Source organism: Sturnira hondurensis, unplaced genomic scaffold, assembly GCF_014824575.4.
Source record: "Sturnira hondurensis isolate 20B ecotype Veracruz unplaced genomic scaffold, ASM1482457v3 Scaffold0004152, whole genome shotgun sequence".
NCBI lineage: Eukaryota > Metazoa > Chordata > Mammalia > Chiroptera > Phyllostomidae > Sturnira > Sturnira hondurensis.
In genome coordinates this window covers 6,335,587-6,352,359 of record NW_028076783.1, presented here as the reverse complement: position 1 = coordinate 6,352,359, position 16,773 = coordinate 6,335,587, and the positions used below count along the sequence as shown (strand labels likewise).

General features: G+C 56.7%; 2 protein-coding genes across 7 annotated transcripts in view; one reads left to right on the top strand and one right to left on the bottom strand.

Moving 5' to 3' along the window:
* Positions 1–6,350, top strand: part of TCOF1 (treacle ribosome biogenesis factor 1) — a 37,791-nt gene extending 31,441 nt beyond the window's left edge. For 2 of the 3 annotated variants that reach the window (XM_037044907.1, XM_037044906.1), the window contains 7 exons: positions 109–337; positions 820–902; positions 1,403–1,583; positions 3,255–3,794; positions 4,414–4,511; positions 5,152–5,195; positions 5,946–6,350. In XM_037044907.1, the coding sequence (XP_036900802.1) occupies positions 109–337; positions 820–902; positions 1,403–1,583; positions 3,255–3,794; positions 4,414–4,511; positions 5,152–5,178 (1,158 nt within the window). In that variant the 3' untranslated portion in view covers positions 5,179–5,195; positions 5,946–6,350. Of the gene's footprint in view, positions 1–108; positions 338–816; positions 903–1,402; positions 1,584–3,254; positions 3,795–4,413; positions 4,512–5,151; positions 5,196–5,945 lie in introns of all 3 variants that reach the window. The other variant, XM_037044905.1, reaches the window with a different exon arrangement.
* A 1,453-nt stretch (positions 6,351–7,803) lies between these two features.
* Positions 7,804–16,489, bottom strand: CD74 (CD74 molecule). 4 transcript variants are annotated; one of them, XM_037044902.1, is made up of 9 exons: positions 16,210–16,489; positions 12,499–12,671; positions 12,207–12,286; positions 11,613–11,675; positions 10,809–10,904; positions 10,398–10,482; positions 9,205–9,402; positions 8,624–8,686; positions 7,804–8,403 (listed from the first exon to the last, which is right to left on the bottom strand). In XM_037044902.1, the coding sequence occupies exons 1-9, from the start codon at positions 16,284–16,286 to the stop codon at positions 8,393–8,395; spliced, it is 846 nt and encodes a 281-aa protein (XP_036900797.1). In that variant the 5' UTR covers positions 16,287–16,489; the 3' UTR covers positions 7,804–8,392. The 4 variants fall into 4 exon arrangements, with proteins under 4 accessions (XP_036900797.1, XP_036900796.1, XP_036900799.1 ...); XM_037044901.1 differs by having other exon boundaries at positions 12,499–12,674; positions 16,210–16,488; XM_037044904.1 differs by lacking the exon at positions 9,205–9,402 and having other exon boundaries at positions 16,210–16,481.
* Positions 16,490–16,773: the final 284 nt, after the last annotated feature.

Below are 16,773 nucleotides of genomic sequence, written 5' to 3'. Positions count from 1 at the left end.
TATGTGCCCCAGCCCGCCTGGTGTCTGGCCCTTAACCGAGGTGTTCAGTAAGCATCAGATCTCATTTTCTGTAGTTTTTCCTTCCACTTTCTTCTTTCACTGAATTAGGTTGACAGTGTTCTGGCAGCAGTCCCTGTGGCGGGTCCCCAGAGCACCACTGCGAAAGCCAGCAAACTAAGAAAACCCAAGGTTCCTGCCGTCCAGCCAGCCGCAGCCCCTCCCTTGGGACACCCCAAAGCCAAGGCCTCTGAGACCTCAGATGACAGCGACAGTAGCTCTTCAGGGAGCGAGGAGGATGCTGAGGGGCCCCAGGTGGCCCTGTTGACCCACAGGCTGGGTGAGGGTCTCAGGAGGAAAAGGCTGGGTGGGCCTAGGAGGGGAGTGGTAGCCTGGCGGAGGTCTGGGCTCAGGCCTCTGCTCTGCGTCTCCACTAGTTCTGCCCCCTCGGCCTAGTCTTCCCACACCGGGCCGTAGTTTCCCCGTCTGTGACAGCCCCTTGAGGAAGGTAGTCCAGACTTGGTCAGAGACCCTCTGGTGTTTCTGTTTGACCACTCCCAACTCTGCAGTCAGGCTTCTATACCGGACCCCACCAAAATGCAGGGCCAGCCCACCCTCTACCCTAGAAAAGCAGAGAAGGGGAAGTGGGCTTCAGCAAACAGAACGGAAGGCTGTGGCATTCAGGTATTTCACCTGGAATGCTGTGACCATGGACGGGAGGTTAAGGCACATACAGGGCCCGGCCACCCCAAGGGCTCTACCTGACCCAGCTGGCAGGGGACACCTACGGCTCCCAACAGGACACCTGTGCTCCCCCAGTAGGTCCGGTGCCCCCCAGGAATGAGACCTTGGTGGAGGAGACCACAGCGGAGTCCAGCGAGGAGGAGGTGGTGGCGCCCTCCCAGGTAAACTGCAAGGGGGAGGGCTGGCAACCTTGGGGGTCCTGGGCCAGGGTCCTTGGGTGAGAGGTCTGGGCCCTTCTCTCAGGGACCCCGAGCAGGATCCTGTCTGTGTGGAGCCAGGCTGTCTCCTCCCTCAAGGCTCCGTTTCAGCATAAAGCCATGAGTAGCTGACTCCAGGAGTCTGTACCCTGACGTGAGGTGATTCCCAGATAAAAACAGCCCTTAACAGATGGGATCTCTTTTAAGGTTATCCTCTGCACATGGCAGCACCAGTGATTTTCCATTTGCATTAGTAATAAGAATATTTCCGTTTTAAATGTGCCCGTCTAAAGTCTGTACTCATTAAAATAACACAGGAGGTGCATACGAAGAGCGAGTGTCCCCACAACCCAGGCCGACGGGGCCAGCCCCAAGCTCGGGTCGTGGGGCCGGTTGCTTCACAGCAGGCCGCACTCAGGCTGGTGGGGTGGGGTCCTAGCCTCTTTCACAGTGGGCTGCTTCAGTCTCTCCTCTCAGGTAATGTGACCCCTGGACTGACCCCAGCCAATTCCCAGGCTGCAAAGGCCCCTCCCAAGCCAGACTGCAATCCCTCGGTTTCCTCTTCTCCGGCCCCCAGTGATGCCCCAGACGGCAAGCAGGAAGTGGGGCCGCAACAAGCAGCAGACACCATATCCCCTAAAACAGGTAAGTTGGGGGGCTCAGCAGGACACGGGGACAAAGCAGTGGCCTCCTTATTTCCCTCCCTCAGAAACAGTCCCACCAATGTGATCATGTCATGTCTATCACCAGGGCTTCTCCAGGTGAAGCCTGGGTCCTCTGGTTTGGGGCCACCCAGGAGCCCAGGGGCCGCTGGTGCACCCTGTAGGGAGACCCCGCCAAAGCGAAGTGCACCTCGACTTGTGGAGTACAGGCCTTGGCTCTCTCTGGCTGACCCTGTTGACCTGCCTCCCTAACGCGTGGGCTCATGGCCTGGGGGCTGGGGGGTCAGGGAGTGCAGACAACGGACAGCAGCCACGCCAGAGAAGTCTCTAGCACGTGGCGAAGGCCCCAGGCCGTGGGCTGACTTTCTCTAAAGCCTCACACAAACAGGCTGCTGGCGGCTGCCGGCAGCCTCTGGGTCATGACCACACAAGGCAGGGGTGCTGTGTTCCCTCTGTGTCCGGGAGTGTCACACACAGGAAGTAGGAATGCCTGGGGCATTGGCCTGGGGCGTCCACCACTCTGACTGCCAGAGCCAAGGGGTAGGCCTCTCAGGTGAGCGCACCTGGGACTGCTCTAGGGGTCCCCAGCCTTGGCCTTGTGGGTGTTTATAAACAGGAAGCAGAGGCGTGGGCTGTGGGGAAAAAGGTGGTCAGAGCCACCGTGCCTGCTTCAGTGTCCCCGCCCCCTGACTCCTGCCCTTACGAGGAAGCACTGAAGGAGTGAATTGGAGCTCTGTCTGTCCTGGGCACCCTCTGCTCGCCGTGCCCTGTGGGCCAGACCCCCGAGCACCTCTCAGGGCCCAGCACACACAAGGGCTGTGCCCTCAGGCCCGCGGGGAGCGGGGCCTGCCAGTCTCGGGGAGTTCGGGTGGTGCCGGATCCACAGAGGGGCCTTTGCTCGCTCGTGTCCTCAGCGTCCTCTCTGTGAGAGGTGGCGGCGACGGGCCGACATTTTAGAGGCGGCTGTGGAGGGTGTTTTCACACATGTAGTCAGCACAGTTATCAGAAGAGAGCAGAGGCGTGGAAGATTCTAAACAAAGGCTGCACCAGAAATCACTCTGGCAGGCAGTAAACCTGCTCAGTCAGCGGCCACGTGCGCGCACTGCACCCAGCAGCCCCGAGCCGCCTGGACTCCTGGGCAGCAAGGGCCAGGGCCCGCTGTGTGTGGACGGACGTGAGTTGCATGGCGGTCACGTTTCTGTGGCTACTGTATAGAATAGAGGCCTCCCTGTCCATCTGACCCCTCATTTTTACAAGCAGGGAAACAGGCCGTGGGAGGAGCAGGGTCCTCGAGCAAGTTAGTGGAAGGCAGACCTAGAACCCAGGCCTCCTGCTTCCTGGCTCTAGACCCCCAACTAGACGATACGTCTCCCTCCTGTCTGACCTTCCATTGTGTTGATGGATTTCAGGTCCTTTCCTTAACGCTCCAGAGTCATATTCCATTCTCAGCCCAAACTTGAGATTTTAGTGTGAGGAGACAGAGCAAAGAACTTAAGTTAAAAGGTGGTAGAAAGATGTGAGCTAGGTGACCCAGGTGGGGAAGAGTGACGGTTATCCAAGGAAGCCAGTCCTGTCCTTGGGTCCCCTTGGCTCTTGTACCACGAGAGGTCTGGTTCCCGTCTCCCACATCCACTTCACAGCCCTCTCTCTGCAGGCAGAAGAGAGCCTGGCACCACACCTCTGAAGCCCCAGAAGCCCGGGAAGGGAGCCGGGGGCCTCGGAGCCTCAATGCTAGCACTGCAAAACGACATCACCCGGCGCCTCCTGAGTGAGCCCTTGCCCCTGAGCGAGGCCCAGGTCCAGGCCTCGGTGGCGAAGGTCCTGGCAGAGCTTCTGGAGCAGGAGAGGAAGAAGGCCACTGATGCCACCAAGGAGAGCAGCAAGAAGAGCCACAAGCGAAAGGTGTCAGGAGACCAGGCAGCTACCAGCACCCCCAAGAGCAAGAAGAAAAAACTGCTGGTGGCCGGGGAAGGCAGGGAGGGCGCTGTTTGCTCAGAAAAGGCCCCCAGGACCACCAAGGGGAAAGCTAAGAGACACACAGCAAGTGGTGACAGTAAGGAGCAGAAGGAAAAGGAGGCTCTTGGCTCCCCAAGGGCCAAGAACAAGGCAGAAGGGGAGCCAGAGATGGTGACGGTTGAGGGCGGAGACCAGGCCAACCCAAAGAACAAGAAGGAGAAAAAAAAATCTGACAAGAGTAAGTGGCCTACTGCCGCCCGGAGCACTTCCCCTGGCCCTACTCAGTGCTGTCCGTCACCACGTGGCGGGACGGGCCCTGGATTGGCACTGAAGGGGGAGGCTGGGAAATGGTTTGTCCAGGGTCATGGCGGGCAGTTATTGGCAAAGCTGGAGCTGGACCCCAGAGCCCCTGGGCCCGCACTGCCAGGGAGACCCCAGGGCTCCAGGGCCTGGCCTGCTCCCCACAGGGCACACACTCCTACACAGCATTGCGCTACCCCCGCCCCCCCAGGTAAAGTTGCCCCTCACTGACCTCTGTGCTAGGCTGTGTGCAGTGGAGCCTCGTTTAACCTGTGTGCTCAGTGATATTTCATTCCCACTTCACAGGTAGAGAGTGTCTTAAACAACATGTACAAGTGTTTAAAAGTGAGTTGAAGAAGAATAGCGATGCTCCAGGTGGCCCGTGGATGGGGCAGAAATTATGAGGCCAGGGCGGGTGGTCACAGGTCCATGGGCCTGTTTTTATGGCTCCCCGGGGTGTGGGGAGACCTGGAGAGCCGCCCTGCATGTCTTCCGACATTGACCCCAATGCTTAGGCTGAACATGTGTTGTTTAGGAAGTTCACTTTCTTTCCTCAGAAAAGAAAGACAAGGAAAAAAAGGAAAAGAAGAAGAAAGCCAAAAAGGCCTCAACCAAAGACCCTGACTCACAGTTACAGAAGAAAAAGAAGAAAAAGGTAAAGTGAGTTCCTGAGGGGTTTCACGCCAGAACAGGGACCCAACCCAGTCCCACGGTGACTGTGACCAGCCTGTCCTGCACATGTCAGGAGGGCGGGAGCCAGAGTTGGGGGTGGGGGCGGCGAGTCATGATACTAGAAAAGAGCCACCTCAAAGAGAGACAAGGTCTGTGTGTGCAGAAGAATTGAAAGTGGCCCTGCCTTGTCTGCGGGGTTCCCAGGGCAGGGGGAGGGAGAGGAGCCCCAGGATTCAGGGAGGCTGGGACCTGTGTGCCCCAGCCAGCAAGGACCCCTCTACAGGAAGCTCACAGTTATCTGCCTCATGGGTGATCGAGGCTGCTCACCTGCAGAGGAGCGCAGTGGGGGAGGGGGACACTCAGCACCTGCAGAGACAAGGCTCTCCCCGCCCACAGGGCCTCAGCTCTGCTCCGAAAAGCTGAACATCCCCACTGCGTGGCCCCGGTTCCTTCCTGGAGGGCACTCGCGGCACCGCCCTGCCCCTGGGGATCTCTGCACACTCAACATCTGTTCTAGGGGTCCTCGAGTCCTCAGGAGGGTACCTCCCGTGCCCTCCTGGTGGGGGCAGTGTGGGTGGGGGACGCTTCGGGTACTACAGCCTCTCCCACTTCTCTCCTCACAGAGTAAGACGGCACAGCAGACTCTCTGAGGGGCACAAGGGGGCAGGTATGCTTCCCGACCCAGGGACCCCCGCTGACTGTGACCCCTGGTGAGGGCGGGCGGGCAGCTCTAGCACTGCCGTGGTCCCAGGGAGCCAGGCAGGACCTGGAGGTGGGCCCCAAGGGAAAGGGGGGTGGAGAAGGAGGTTCTGTCCCTCAGGGTCAACGGGGCCAAGCCAGGAGCTGGAGCTACAGGACAGCTGTGGCGATGGCCGGCACTCCCTGGGGGCAGCACTGCACATGCCTTAGCGGGGGCCCTGGGATGGCACCCCTTTGTGCATGAGGATGAGCCTGAGCTCCGTCTCTCCCTCACTGCTGTCTAGTTCCTTTTCCTTATGCTCGTTCCCTTGAGGGCATTTGCTCCTGGGAAAGAAGATGGTTTGCCCAAGACAAGCCATTTCAGTGGACCCGTGCTTCCCCAGAGGTGGTGGAGGGGTGAAGTGCTCCGCGCTGTGGGGCCATGCAGAGCCTGCCTGGGCTGGTGGCAGGACCAGGTGAAGCTAGGCAAGCGTTCAGCCCACCTCCCGGGGCATGACCAGTGCTACAGGGTCCGCTGTGGTTAGCTAATGCCCGTCTCCTGCGTCCACATTGCCAGGGTGGATTTGATTTCATTTTCCTTGATGCAGACCAAAGTTGGTAAATCTTTCCTCTAGATAGATGTGTTTCCTTTCCCCAGGAATTTCTTAACCGAGTGGTGCCCAGTGACTCTGCCCACCACAGGTTGGAATTGAACTTTCAATTTCCCCTTCCTCCCCAGAAGACCGCCCGCCACAGTGTTTGTGCTGGCCCAGCCCCTGAGCCCTGCAGAGGCTGGTCCGAGGAGGAGGAGGAGGAGGAGGAGGGAGTGCACCGGGTTCCATGACCTCCACTCACTGACCCTGCACTGACTTCTGTCCTGGTACAGGACACTTCGTACAGATGTGTACAGTATATATATATACATATATCCATATATATTTTTGTAAGTGACCTGCCCCTCCCACCTCTGACCCGACATACCCAGAGGCCTCGGGACCTTCCACCTCTTTCCCCTACAGAGCCCAGCCTGCTGCTCCTTCCATGTCCCTGGGCCCCAGCTGATGCTGAGAATTTGTCCTTTTGTCAGTTTTGTTCCTGTTTTGTGCTTTTGTAAGAACTCATAAAATAAAAGACCTAAAGGGAAGGTGAAAGTTCCAGTGCACCCAGGGCAGATGTTCTGCAGTCCACTTATTCGTGGAGGGGGTGCCTGGCTGACACTGGAGGGGAGCAAGCCGTCACTCGGGTCTGCTCCTAACTGCATATCTAGGCTCTGGGGTGCTGTGCTGAGTGGGACAGTTTGCCTCAGTGAAGTGTCTGGTGCTGGATTGGGGTGGGGAAGGCTTCCTGGAGGAGGTGGCATCGTCGCTAAGGTAGAGAGCTCCAGCAGGATCATGGTTGGTTGCCAGGTCCACGGGTGAGCCAGGCAAATACCCAGAGGCAAGAAATAGAAGGGGGTGCCTTCTAAACCACCTGTTGATGTCTGAAGGTAGGAGTGGAGCTGGGGATAGGCTTTTTTGAGGCACCTGGGGGAGCACAGCCATGGCAAGCACAGGAAGAGCAGGAAACCAGTTAGGACTGAGTTGCCCTTGTGGCCAGGTAACAGCTTCTGAAATGATGAAGGCAAGAGATGTGTCAGAGCGACAGCAACGGGACACAGTGATGGCCAGCGATGCAAAGGCCCACTTCCCGGGGCCCAGAGCAGTGGGGAGCTTTTACTCAAAGGTGTTCTGGCCTCCTGCCAGAGACAGCAAGAGGCTGTGCAGGGAAAGGGAGCCCTGAGCAGGGGAGGCCCTGGAGACGAGTTTGGCATCTGGCTGTACCCTTAACCCAGGCCTGTGGGCAAGGCCCTCATAGCTTCTTGCCCCCCGTAGGGTGTTGGTCTACAGCTGGGGCCACAGAGGGGTTTCCTGTTGGGCTTCGTTGAAATAAAAACATTATAGTCCTGACTGGTGTGGCTCTGTGGTTGAGCGTCGGCCTGTGAAACAAAGGGTTGCCAGTTCGATTCCCAGCCAGGGCATGTGCCTGTGTTGCGGGCCAGGTCCCCAGAGGGATAAGGGGGCACACGAGAGGCAACCATACATTGATGTTTCTCTCCCTCTCTTTCTCCTTTTTCCTCTCTAAAAAATAAATAAAATATTTTTTAAAGAAAAGAAACAAAGATGTCACATCGAATGTCTTGATTTTGGTCTCCTCTCAAAGAGGTAAGAAATTCAGCAACGTGGGGCCTCCACTCCCTCCTGGCAACAGCCGACTGGGGTCCTCGTGCTGTTGCCGTTTGTCATCCCGTCGGTGGTCTTAGTAATAGCAGTGAAAATCGGGGGATGGGAAAATGGAAGCTGGACCAGGAGGAGCTTGTGCCCGAAGAACTTTGGACAAGAGCCTACCTTTTGGAAGCAGAGTATTCATGCCTCTGGTTAAACAGGAGACCGAGTGTGTACAAAAAGTACAGCAGCCCAGCGCTGCCTGGCCCCACAGCTTCTACATTTGGGCTCCCCAGGCTGCACCGCGCCCCCCAGACCACTGGACTCAAGCCCCGCAGTCACCTCTTAAGGGTAAATCAATCAGATCCCAACAGAACAGCCAGGAGCTGAAAGTGGTCTGTCTACTGACTATATTTTATTCTCACACGAGCTATGGTCCCGAGGGCTGATGACAAGCTTGCTGCACAGAGGGGACAGCAGGGGGGCTCAGCAGAGAGGGAGGAGGGGTTGTGGTGGAAAGGCTGGTTCTTGGTGACTTGCTGGAGACGGGAATGGTGGCTCATGCCCCCCGTCCCATAGGCTGGAAAGCCAAGGCTAAAGCCAGACGGGGAGGGACAGCAGCGTGTCCTTTCTTGGGGCTTAGGGGAGTATCATTCCTCTCCCTGCACCTGCCCTCATCCATGGGTCTAGGTGTTGGAGCCCATGGGAGTCAGCTGAGCTCCCGGTCCACCTCCTTGGGCCATGTGTCTCTGCTGCTGGGTGGCACGTGCGCAGCAGGGCCCTGCTGGGTCATTGATCTGTGCTGTTCCGATGTGATCTGTTGTGCCCGAGGAAGATGGAGAGCCAGGCGCCAGAGTCTCATGGGACGAGGTGCAGGGTGGGAGTGGAAGGGGAGGAGTATGGGGCTAGGGCTGGGGGCAGAAGACGGCAAGGAAGCTGTGGCCATGCAGGGTTGGCAGGGGGCTGTTGTCCTTGGTTGCTGTTCTCACACTATAGCTACAAAAAGAAGCAGCAGGTTAAGGTTCCAGTCACCTGTTGGCTCAGGTACAAGTAATGACTATCAACACAGCCACCCACAACCCAGTTCTTCATCTCTGAAGTGGGCGTCTCGGGAAGGGAGGATGGACCAGGGTCGTGCCGAGCTGGGCATCCACCCATGAGAAAGATTTGGGAGTTGGCCCAGCTGGGGACTGGATCCCCTTGGAGGGGCTGTTACCTTGGGCCAGCTCTGGCTTAGTCACGCCCAGCCCAGATGACAGGTCCTCCATGTCCAGTGGGTCTGCAAAGGAGCGGTAAGGCCATGTGTTAGTTGTAGTCCAGCTACTGTAGCCACTGGTGAGGGGCCTGGGATGGTTTCTTCCCAACCTGGCCCCAGGCCCACCCTGGGAGGGCAGGTGCCACATGGAAGGACACATGCTGGACAGCGGTGATGAGTGTCGTTGGGAACTGAGAGAAGGGCCAGGAAGGCGGTGATGAAATGAGAGGGGCGCATCTGTAGGACTTCAGGATGCGTGAGTGGAGAGTGTATGGGCGGGTGCAAGTCACAGCAAAAGAACCAAAGGATAAATGAGTCAACAGGTGAGTGTGGATGTGAGGACAGAAGTGAGAGACAAACATGAAGAATGCGCAGGCAGGTAGATGGACAAAGGGGTGGCTGCGTGGCTGAGTGGCTGCCCCCCGGGAGCTTACACCTTGAGTGTCCTGGCTGCATGTGCACCAGGAGCGACCTCTTGTCCCTCAGCCTTCCTGGTCCTTCCTGCTCCTTTGACACTCCCTGGCACAGTAGTCACTGCTTACCACTGCAGTTATGGTGCAGGTGCCCACGACTTCTGGTGTGGGGGACCTCGGTGCCGTTGGGGTAGACACACCAACAGTAGCCAATGCTCCCATAGCACTGGAGCGGCAAATAGTTGCCGTTCTCGTCGCACTGGGGCTTGAACCTGCCTGGGTGGACGGCAGGGATGCGGCTGGCCTCTTCCAGGCACTTGGTCAGTACTGAAGCGACAGGCATGGTGAAGTACAGTGAGTGGGTGGACTCTGAGCCAGGGTCTCAGCAGAACCAGAGATCCACACACCACTGCTGTGGGCCTGATGCCTTCTGCCCAAGTGACTGTACTTGCTCTACCCACTGCAGAGATGGGGAAACCGAGAACTGGGCCAACGAGGCCCAAGATCAAAGAGGAAGTGGAGGGCTGTGTGGCTAATTCATCCTAGAATTTGAGGGTTTCTTCCAATACTGTACTCCATGCCTGTTCAAGTTTGGAATTGCACTGGTGATTCTGATTTCTAGGGGAAAGCAGTGGTCACCTTGGTAAGTGTGATCTTCTGTTACTGAGGGTATCCAAGCAGAAATGGGGGTTGGTTTGTGGGTATCGTAGAAAGGATTCAAACATCAGCTTGGGGGCAGTCAAGATGGCATCTAAGCTGCCTTCTGTGAGTCTATGGTGAAGAAACCTGCAGCCCACATGCTGTGGGCCACTGATGTTCTACTTCTGAAACAAGCCCAGAGGGAAGAGATGCCCGAACTTGCATGGCAGACGATCACCAGAGCTAACACATAATCTTCTTCAAAGCTTCAGAGCTGAAGATCCTGGTAAACACTGTCCATAAGATGGAAAACCCCCAAAGCTCTCATGTCTGGCACCCGCCATGACCTCAGGGGGTGCCCTCTGAGCGCTGGGGAAGGTCACTGCAGTGACTCCTAGGATGTTCTGGTGGATTCTGCACAGGGCCCACTCGCCCAGCACCATCCTCCACAGCAAGGTCACCTCCGGACCTCTGTGCCCAGTGGGCCCTTGGACGGGCTGGGGGCTGGGGGCAGCCAAGCCCGGAAGGAAGAGCAGGAGAGACGAGAGTGACAGGAATGAGAGTGGAGAGGCCGGGGAGGCCAGCGGGGTCAGGGACACTCCAGGCTCTAACACCTGCAGCTCTGGGAGTGCCCTGAGGGAGGACCAGGGGCCCCAGAACCCACGGCTCCCAACTCCCTATACCTTTTGGTGAACCTTCAGTGAGCTTCTCCAGAGAGTTCTTGCTCATTTCAAACAACAGCCACTGATGCATCCAGCTCTCAAAGACCTAATGGGACAGAGGTAGGGGTCAGGTTCAATAGCCCTCTCCAGCCCTGCCTGGATCTGCCCCTAGGGGCAGAGGCAGGGAGGGCCAGGCAGGGTCCCTGCACCCCTGGGTCCAGCTGCAGCCTGGTTCCCCCTTAGAGACTCACAGGGCTTGGTCAAGTTGCTTCCTCGACTCCAAGTACCTTTCCATGTTTGCAGCTTTTTACATTCTTGTAAGCTTCCTCCAGCTTCCTGAGCATGGCCTCCCTGGCCTACCCTTCACCTCTCCTCTCCCCAGCCCTGCCCTAGCCATCGGGAGAGGGGGCATGAGCATGAGGAAATGCTGACCTTCCAGTCCAGGCCCTCCATGGTTCTCTTAAGTTTCTTCAGGTTCTCTGGGAAGGTCCCCTTCAGCTGTGGGTACACCTTCAGGGGGTCAGCTTTCTGCAGGGTAGCAGAGTAGGAAGGAAGGTTACAAAGAGCTCCTGGAAGGAAAGGTGAAATGTGCAACCCATGTCCCCCTGGTCTTCCCTTCCGAGGGGTGAACCCGTGATGGGGCTGTGGGGGTGGACAGGCAGTAAAGGCAGGCTGAATGCACAGCTATAAGACTCCAAGGCTGGAAGGCAGGAGACCCAGCTTCCAGGTCGATATACCAGGAATCCCAGTCTTCTATCTGCAGATGCCCATTCATCTTTCAGGTCCCACCTCCTCCAGAAAGATTGTGGACCTACCCCCAGCTAGGCTCTGTCTCCTACAACTTTCCTCACAAAGGCCCCTGCACATTCCTCATCTCCTGGTCACTTGCCTATCGTCCATGCTACGCTGGGGTCCCCATGGGATTGGGACTTGGGTCTGACTGCTCCCCACTGTGGGTCTAGAGCCTTGCATTGTGCTTGGCACAGAATAGCCATGCAATAAAAACTTGGGGAGGAAAAAGTGGGCGCCTAGGTTTCTCCATCCAACCACTCAAAAAGCAGGGGCATGGCAGGACCGGAATACACACACTATTAAGGGCTGCTCCTGCCGCTCCCTCCCTGACTCAGCTGGCCCATACTGAATATCTGCTACAAGCCAGGCAAGGTGCGGGACTTGGAGAGTGGCGTTGACTGGGGCTTGTGTAGGCAGACAGGGCCCCGGCCAGGTCCCACTCACCAGAAGCAGGTGCATCACATGGTCCAGTGTGGTGTTGCCGTACTTGGTGGCATTCTGCATGGGCTGTGGGAAGAAGGAGTGGGGGTTATCAGCACTGGCCCCCCGAGGAGGGGCCCTGCATGGAGGCAGCAGCTGGGGTCTGGGTAAGAGTCTAGAGTCCCAGATGCTCCACAGGACCATCTCTGCTGCCTCCAAGTGTGAGAGCTCAAGCAGGTCCCTATACATTTTCCCACCCAGGGCTTTGTGGGCAGCAGGTTGTTTGTGAGAAGCAACCTTATCCGTATATAAGGCCTTTGAGAATAGGAGGGGACTGTGAGATGCTATGGGACAGGAGAAACACCTTGTAAACTGTAGAGGGCAGGGCCCCCCTGTCAGGGATTGCCCCAAGAGACTCTCCCTCTGTCCTGGGATTCCTCTTCTCCCCGAGGGGGGCCCTGTCCTCCCCCAGCAGTCGGGACACCCTCCCCAGCTGGGCTTTTTTCCAGGTCAGCTGGTCTCCCCCATCCCCTGACACCTGCCCTCCATCCAGGCTAGATAACACTTCCCCGCCCCACCCCCACCCCCACCCCCGCACTGCCCTGGGATTGTCCTCACCCCCTGGAGCACTCCTTCCATGGGCAGCGCGTGCATCAGCATGGGCGTGGCCACCCGCATCTGGCTCAAAGGCTTGGCAGCTGTGGGGTCAGGAGGCACCGCATGAGTGTGGCCCCAGTGCCCAGGGAAGAGAGTACTCAGATATGGGGACTCAGGCCTCAGACCTGGTTGAGGAGGGACTAGAACTCCAGACCAGAAGGAGAAGACAGTGGGCCCAGCTAGGTGCAGGAATGGGGTCTGAGGTGAGGGGTGGTGGGGGTGGGGGGTGTCAAGGTGGAGGTGGGGCACGTACCCTTGGGAAGCTTCATGCGCAGGTTCTCCAGCTGCAGGTTCTGCGAGGTGACCGTCAGCTTGTCCAGCCGGCCCTGCTGCTGGTACAGGAAGTAGGCGGTGGTGGCCTGACCAGCCAGGAGCAGAGCCACCAGGACAGAAAAGCCTGTGTACAGGGCTCCACGGCTGCACTTGCTGCTGTAGGGAAGGGAGGGTACATCAGATCCGAGTCCATGAAGGTGGCTGCCCCAGGAACTGGCTGGGAGTGGGGGAAGGTGTCCCCCCATTTCCACCAGCTACCCACCTCCCTGACAAACACACACTTTAAGCATAAACAAGTGCCTATGGACATGCAGCTTGAAGAAATTTCCCTGGCCCTTACTTCCAAACATTGCTGGCCGTACAGCCCTCCCAAACTGAAGTGCTGGAGCTGCCCCTGGGCCTAGGCTGAGGGGGGAAGAGCCAGGGACCAGTGCCGGGTCCTCTCTCAGCCTCTGTTCCACCTGCGCAGTAAGGGGTTGAAGAGGAGGGTCTCCCCAGGTTCCCTCTGCCAGGGGGTTTCCTGAGGATCCGGGCTGCCCTGGAGGGGAAGGGGATTTTTGCCCTCCTACCCGCCCCACCTCTGCAGTGAAATCAGAAAAGGGAAGGAAGTGGGACCTGGACTGCAGAGCTTGCAGGCCCACCTGAAAAGAGAAGTGAGGCCATCACATTTTAAGAGTAGGCTGGGGGCATTGGACATTTACCCCCACTGGCCCTGACTCCCCTTGTCTTTGAGCAAGTCTCTGCCATTCTCTGGGCCTGCCACATGGGCACAGAAGTATTTCACGTGGTGACCTCCACCCAGGAGGGACTTCTGCAGGAATGTGGGGCCTGGGCCTCATGTTCTCTGCACTGGCCAGTTGCACAGGGGAGGCTGGCCAGACCTCAGATCTCGGGGCCTACCAGCTGCTGGTCTTGGATGTCATTTGTAGGGCACGTGCACAAGTTACAGCACAGAGGAAGCAGGGATCCTACCCCATGACGAGAGTCCCTGACCTCACCCTGGGGGTGGGACTCCCAGTAAACCCACTGGAAACAGTCAGGACGAAGCTGTACCCTGTTCACTCCCGCAACCAGCCAGAGGGGCTAGGAATCGCAAGGACCCTCCTCTGCCCAGCCTTTCATGGCACCACAGACACACCCATTCCCACTGGCTGCCTGCCCTCTGGCCTTCTGCACTTCCTGGGCCGGAACCCCACCTGAGGTGTTGCTACTCTTGATAGAGAAAGCAAACACCCATGTGGGAATAAGGAGGAGACCCATCAGGAAGCGAAAACAAGTCCCATTTCTCGACCTTTCCTAAGAACAGGGGTGGCCTAGCCTCCAAAGTCGGTGAAAGGCCCACCGAAGCCTGGGTCCTGCTGGAGTCCAGCATCTCCAGCTCATCATCACCCTGCCCTGCCCTTCAGCAGCCGCGCGTCGGCTAGTCCCAGCTCTGCCTCTCCCCGTGTGGACGCAAGGAAGTCCCTTCCCTTCTCTGAACCTCAGTTTCTCACAAGGCCTAAGATCCTGAGAGCTGTATTGGAGATGAACCTCTGCCACTCCATTAGCTCAGGGGCCCAGGGTAAGTCAGCCTCTCTGAGTGAGCCGAGGTAAGAACATCTCCTCAAAAGGTTGTTATATTGAATAAGATCACGGGGGGGGGGGGGAGAGCGCTCCCCTCCATTATTACAGATAGTACTCCACAGGTAACTCGGACTGCTATTCTCAAGGGAGTTAATAGTGAACTTTAACTTCTGGCTTCCTTCCTCTTTAGATATCTTCAATGCCTGTCCTCTGGGTTCTGGACCAGGGCCAACTCACCACCCCTCTCTTTATTTCCTCCTTCCACAGCTTCCTTCAGTAATAAGTTGGTCAGAGTCAGGAGCCAACCAGAACTTGCAGGGATGATGACAATAATGTTGCCAGGCAGAAGTGTTCACAAAAGGGTCTGAAACTGGCTCAAGTCTAGCGTAGCCTGAGCACACAGGGCCAAGCCAGTTTTAGAAGCAGTAGCTGAACTAAAAGGAAAACCAGACATAGACTTGACAAGGGGGCACCCTCTCCGTACACTGAGCCTATGCTGGGTCTGCAACTCACTGGGTGGCCTGAGCTCAGAAGGGTCCCACCTCCCCTCCCTGCAAACTGTTCCTCTAAAAACGGGCCAGATGATAGTCAGTTCAAAATTTGAAACCAGACTAGTCCTGGGTTCTGATTCTGGCTCCAATATTCACTAGCTGTGATAATGTAGGTAAATCACATATCAAATTGAGCCTCAATTTTCTCACGTAAAGAATGGGATAATAAAAGCACTTGACTCGTAGGGTTACTGTGAGAATCAGCATTGAGTGTAGCATTTAGTCGTGTCTGAAATTACCAACAGTAGCTGAGAACTGGTAGCAAGTACTCGGTGAACAGGAACTATTATAACTATTGTCATTATTACTGAGACCCAGAAAGAAGCAGTGATTTATCCAAGTCACATGTGACAGTACAGAACCTGGACCAGAATCCAGCCATCACAAGAGAGCTGGGTGGCCCTCCTACTCACAGGATTCCCCAGGATTTTCACAGGTCATTGCTCTAATGGTCTGTGTCCCAGAAGGCAGATCCTCATGACATCTCTGAGTGCCTCTCTCAAACCTCTTTCTGCCTGGCAACAGCTGACATCATCACAACTAGCTGTGTGACCCAATGTTTCACAAATTACTTTTTGCAGATGGGGAGAGCGGGGACATTGGGGTAACCACACTGGGGTAATCTAGCCCCTCCCCCTTCAGAAAAACACATTGGTGAGGCCATCTTGAGGCTAGGAGAGGGGAATGGGGGTCCTCTAAATGGCCCCTTGCAGCAAGGGAGAGGGCACAGGCCGAACACAATCTACATCAACCCTCAGACCTCTCTAGAAATTTAGCTAGAGCCCCCCTTGCCCTTTTTTTAAAAGATTTTATTTATTTATCTTTAGAGAGGAAGGGAAGGGAAGAGAGAAGGAGAGAAATATCAGTGTATGGTTGCTTCTCATGCGTCGTCCCCTGCTGGGAACTGGCCTGCAACCCAGGCATGTGCCCTGACTGGGAATCGAACGGCAACCGTGTAGTTTGCAGGCCCACACTCAATCCACTGAGCTACACCAGCCAGGGCCCCCCTTACCCTTTTTTGACCCCCTTCCAACATCTTCCAGCCCCTCCTGTGCTGGCTGATGTCTCGTCTGCTCTACAGACACCTGCAATACAACCCCCTTGGTTCGAACACACGTGCCCACCCACGGTTATTTGGAGGGAACTCCTGCGATGAACTGCCCCCATCGTTCTTTTAGGAACTTTGTTTCTCCATCTAGTACATGTAACATTCTCAAAATCTAGTCCAAGATTTCTAACCTAGGGTTCATGTCCCAGCCTCACAGGAAGCCCCTAATACTGTGGGAAACTCCGGGAAGAGTATGGAGCTCTCTTCCAATTTTTGGAAGGGAAGCTCGTGATGTAAAGTTCAAACCCCTGCCCTAGAGGAGCTCCCGCATGTTACAGGAGGGAGAACTGAAGCCCTGGGCAGGCCAGAGATGTGCTCAAAACTACCCAAACATTGTTAGGGCCACAGCCTAATTCCGTGCCTCCTGTGACTCCGGTCTAGTGCCCCTTCCCCAGCACCTCCGCACGCCTGTGCGACCTGGGGGCGGGGGGGGGGCGTCAGGGGTGACTCTTCTGCTGCTCCCACATACCTCTCCGGGGCTCCAGGGCGCTGGCTCAACATGGGCAGCTGCTCGTGGTTGGAGATGAGGTCACGCTGGTCGTCCATAGTTCTGGCCTCTGGTCTAATCCAAGCCTCTTGCTGCTCTGCTGCTGCTGCTCTGCCTGTGTGTCTGAGACCCTGAACTCCTGGCTCACCTCTTGAAGTTTGGGCTGAGGAGAGATCTGATTCGTCCACAGGAGGCCACTCCACCCACCTGGCAAAGTGGAAGTGAAAGCCACAAAGCTGGAAATACCCTGACTTGAGCAGATCTGTGTTGGGGCAGGATCAGGGGGGGAAGCTCCTCAGGTAGGTGGAAAGGCCAGTGCACTCCCATTGGCTGTTGAGGGCCCTCATCACTTGTTTCTGAGCAGACCTTTGGATTCATAAGGTTCTTTGGATGTTTCTAAAAACATCACTCTCTAGACAGGAAATCATTTTGAAGCAGAAAATGCCTTTGTCTCCCCTTCTCACCCATAGATATGCAGGTACAGAAAGGGGCTGCTCACCCTCTGTGAGCTCAGCAAAGTCCCTCTCCATCTCCCTGGCCTCCGCA

What these genes read in the sequence shown, in the direction of transcription:
- CD74 (XM_037044901.1), bottom strand. Translation starts at nt 16,286, where the DNA reads ATGGACGACCAGCGTGACCTCATCTCCAACCACGAGCAGCTGCCCATG. An exon ending in CACTGAAGGTTCACCAAAAG is followed by an intron (nt 9,403 to 10,397) that starts GTATAGGGAGTT and finishes CTGTCGCTTCAG; the next exon opens with TACTGACCAAGTGCCTGGAA. An exon ending in CCTGCACCATAACTGCAGTG is followed by an intron (nt 8,687 to 9,204) that starts GTAAGCAGTGAC and finishes GCTCCTTTGCAG; the next exon opens with ACCCACTGGACATGGAGGAC.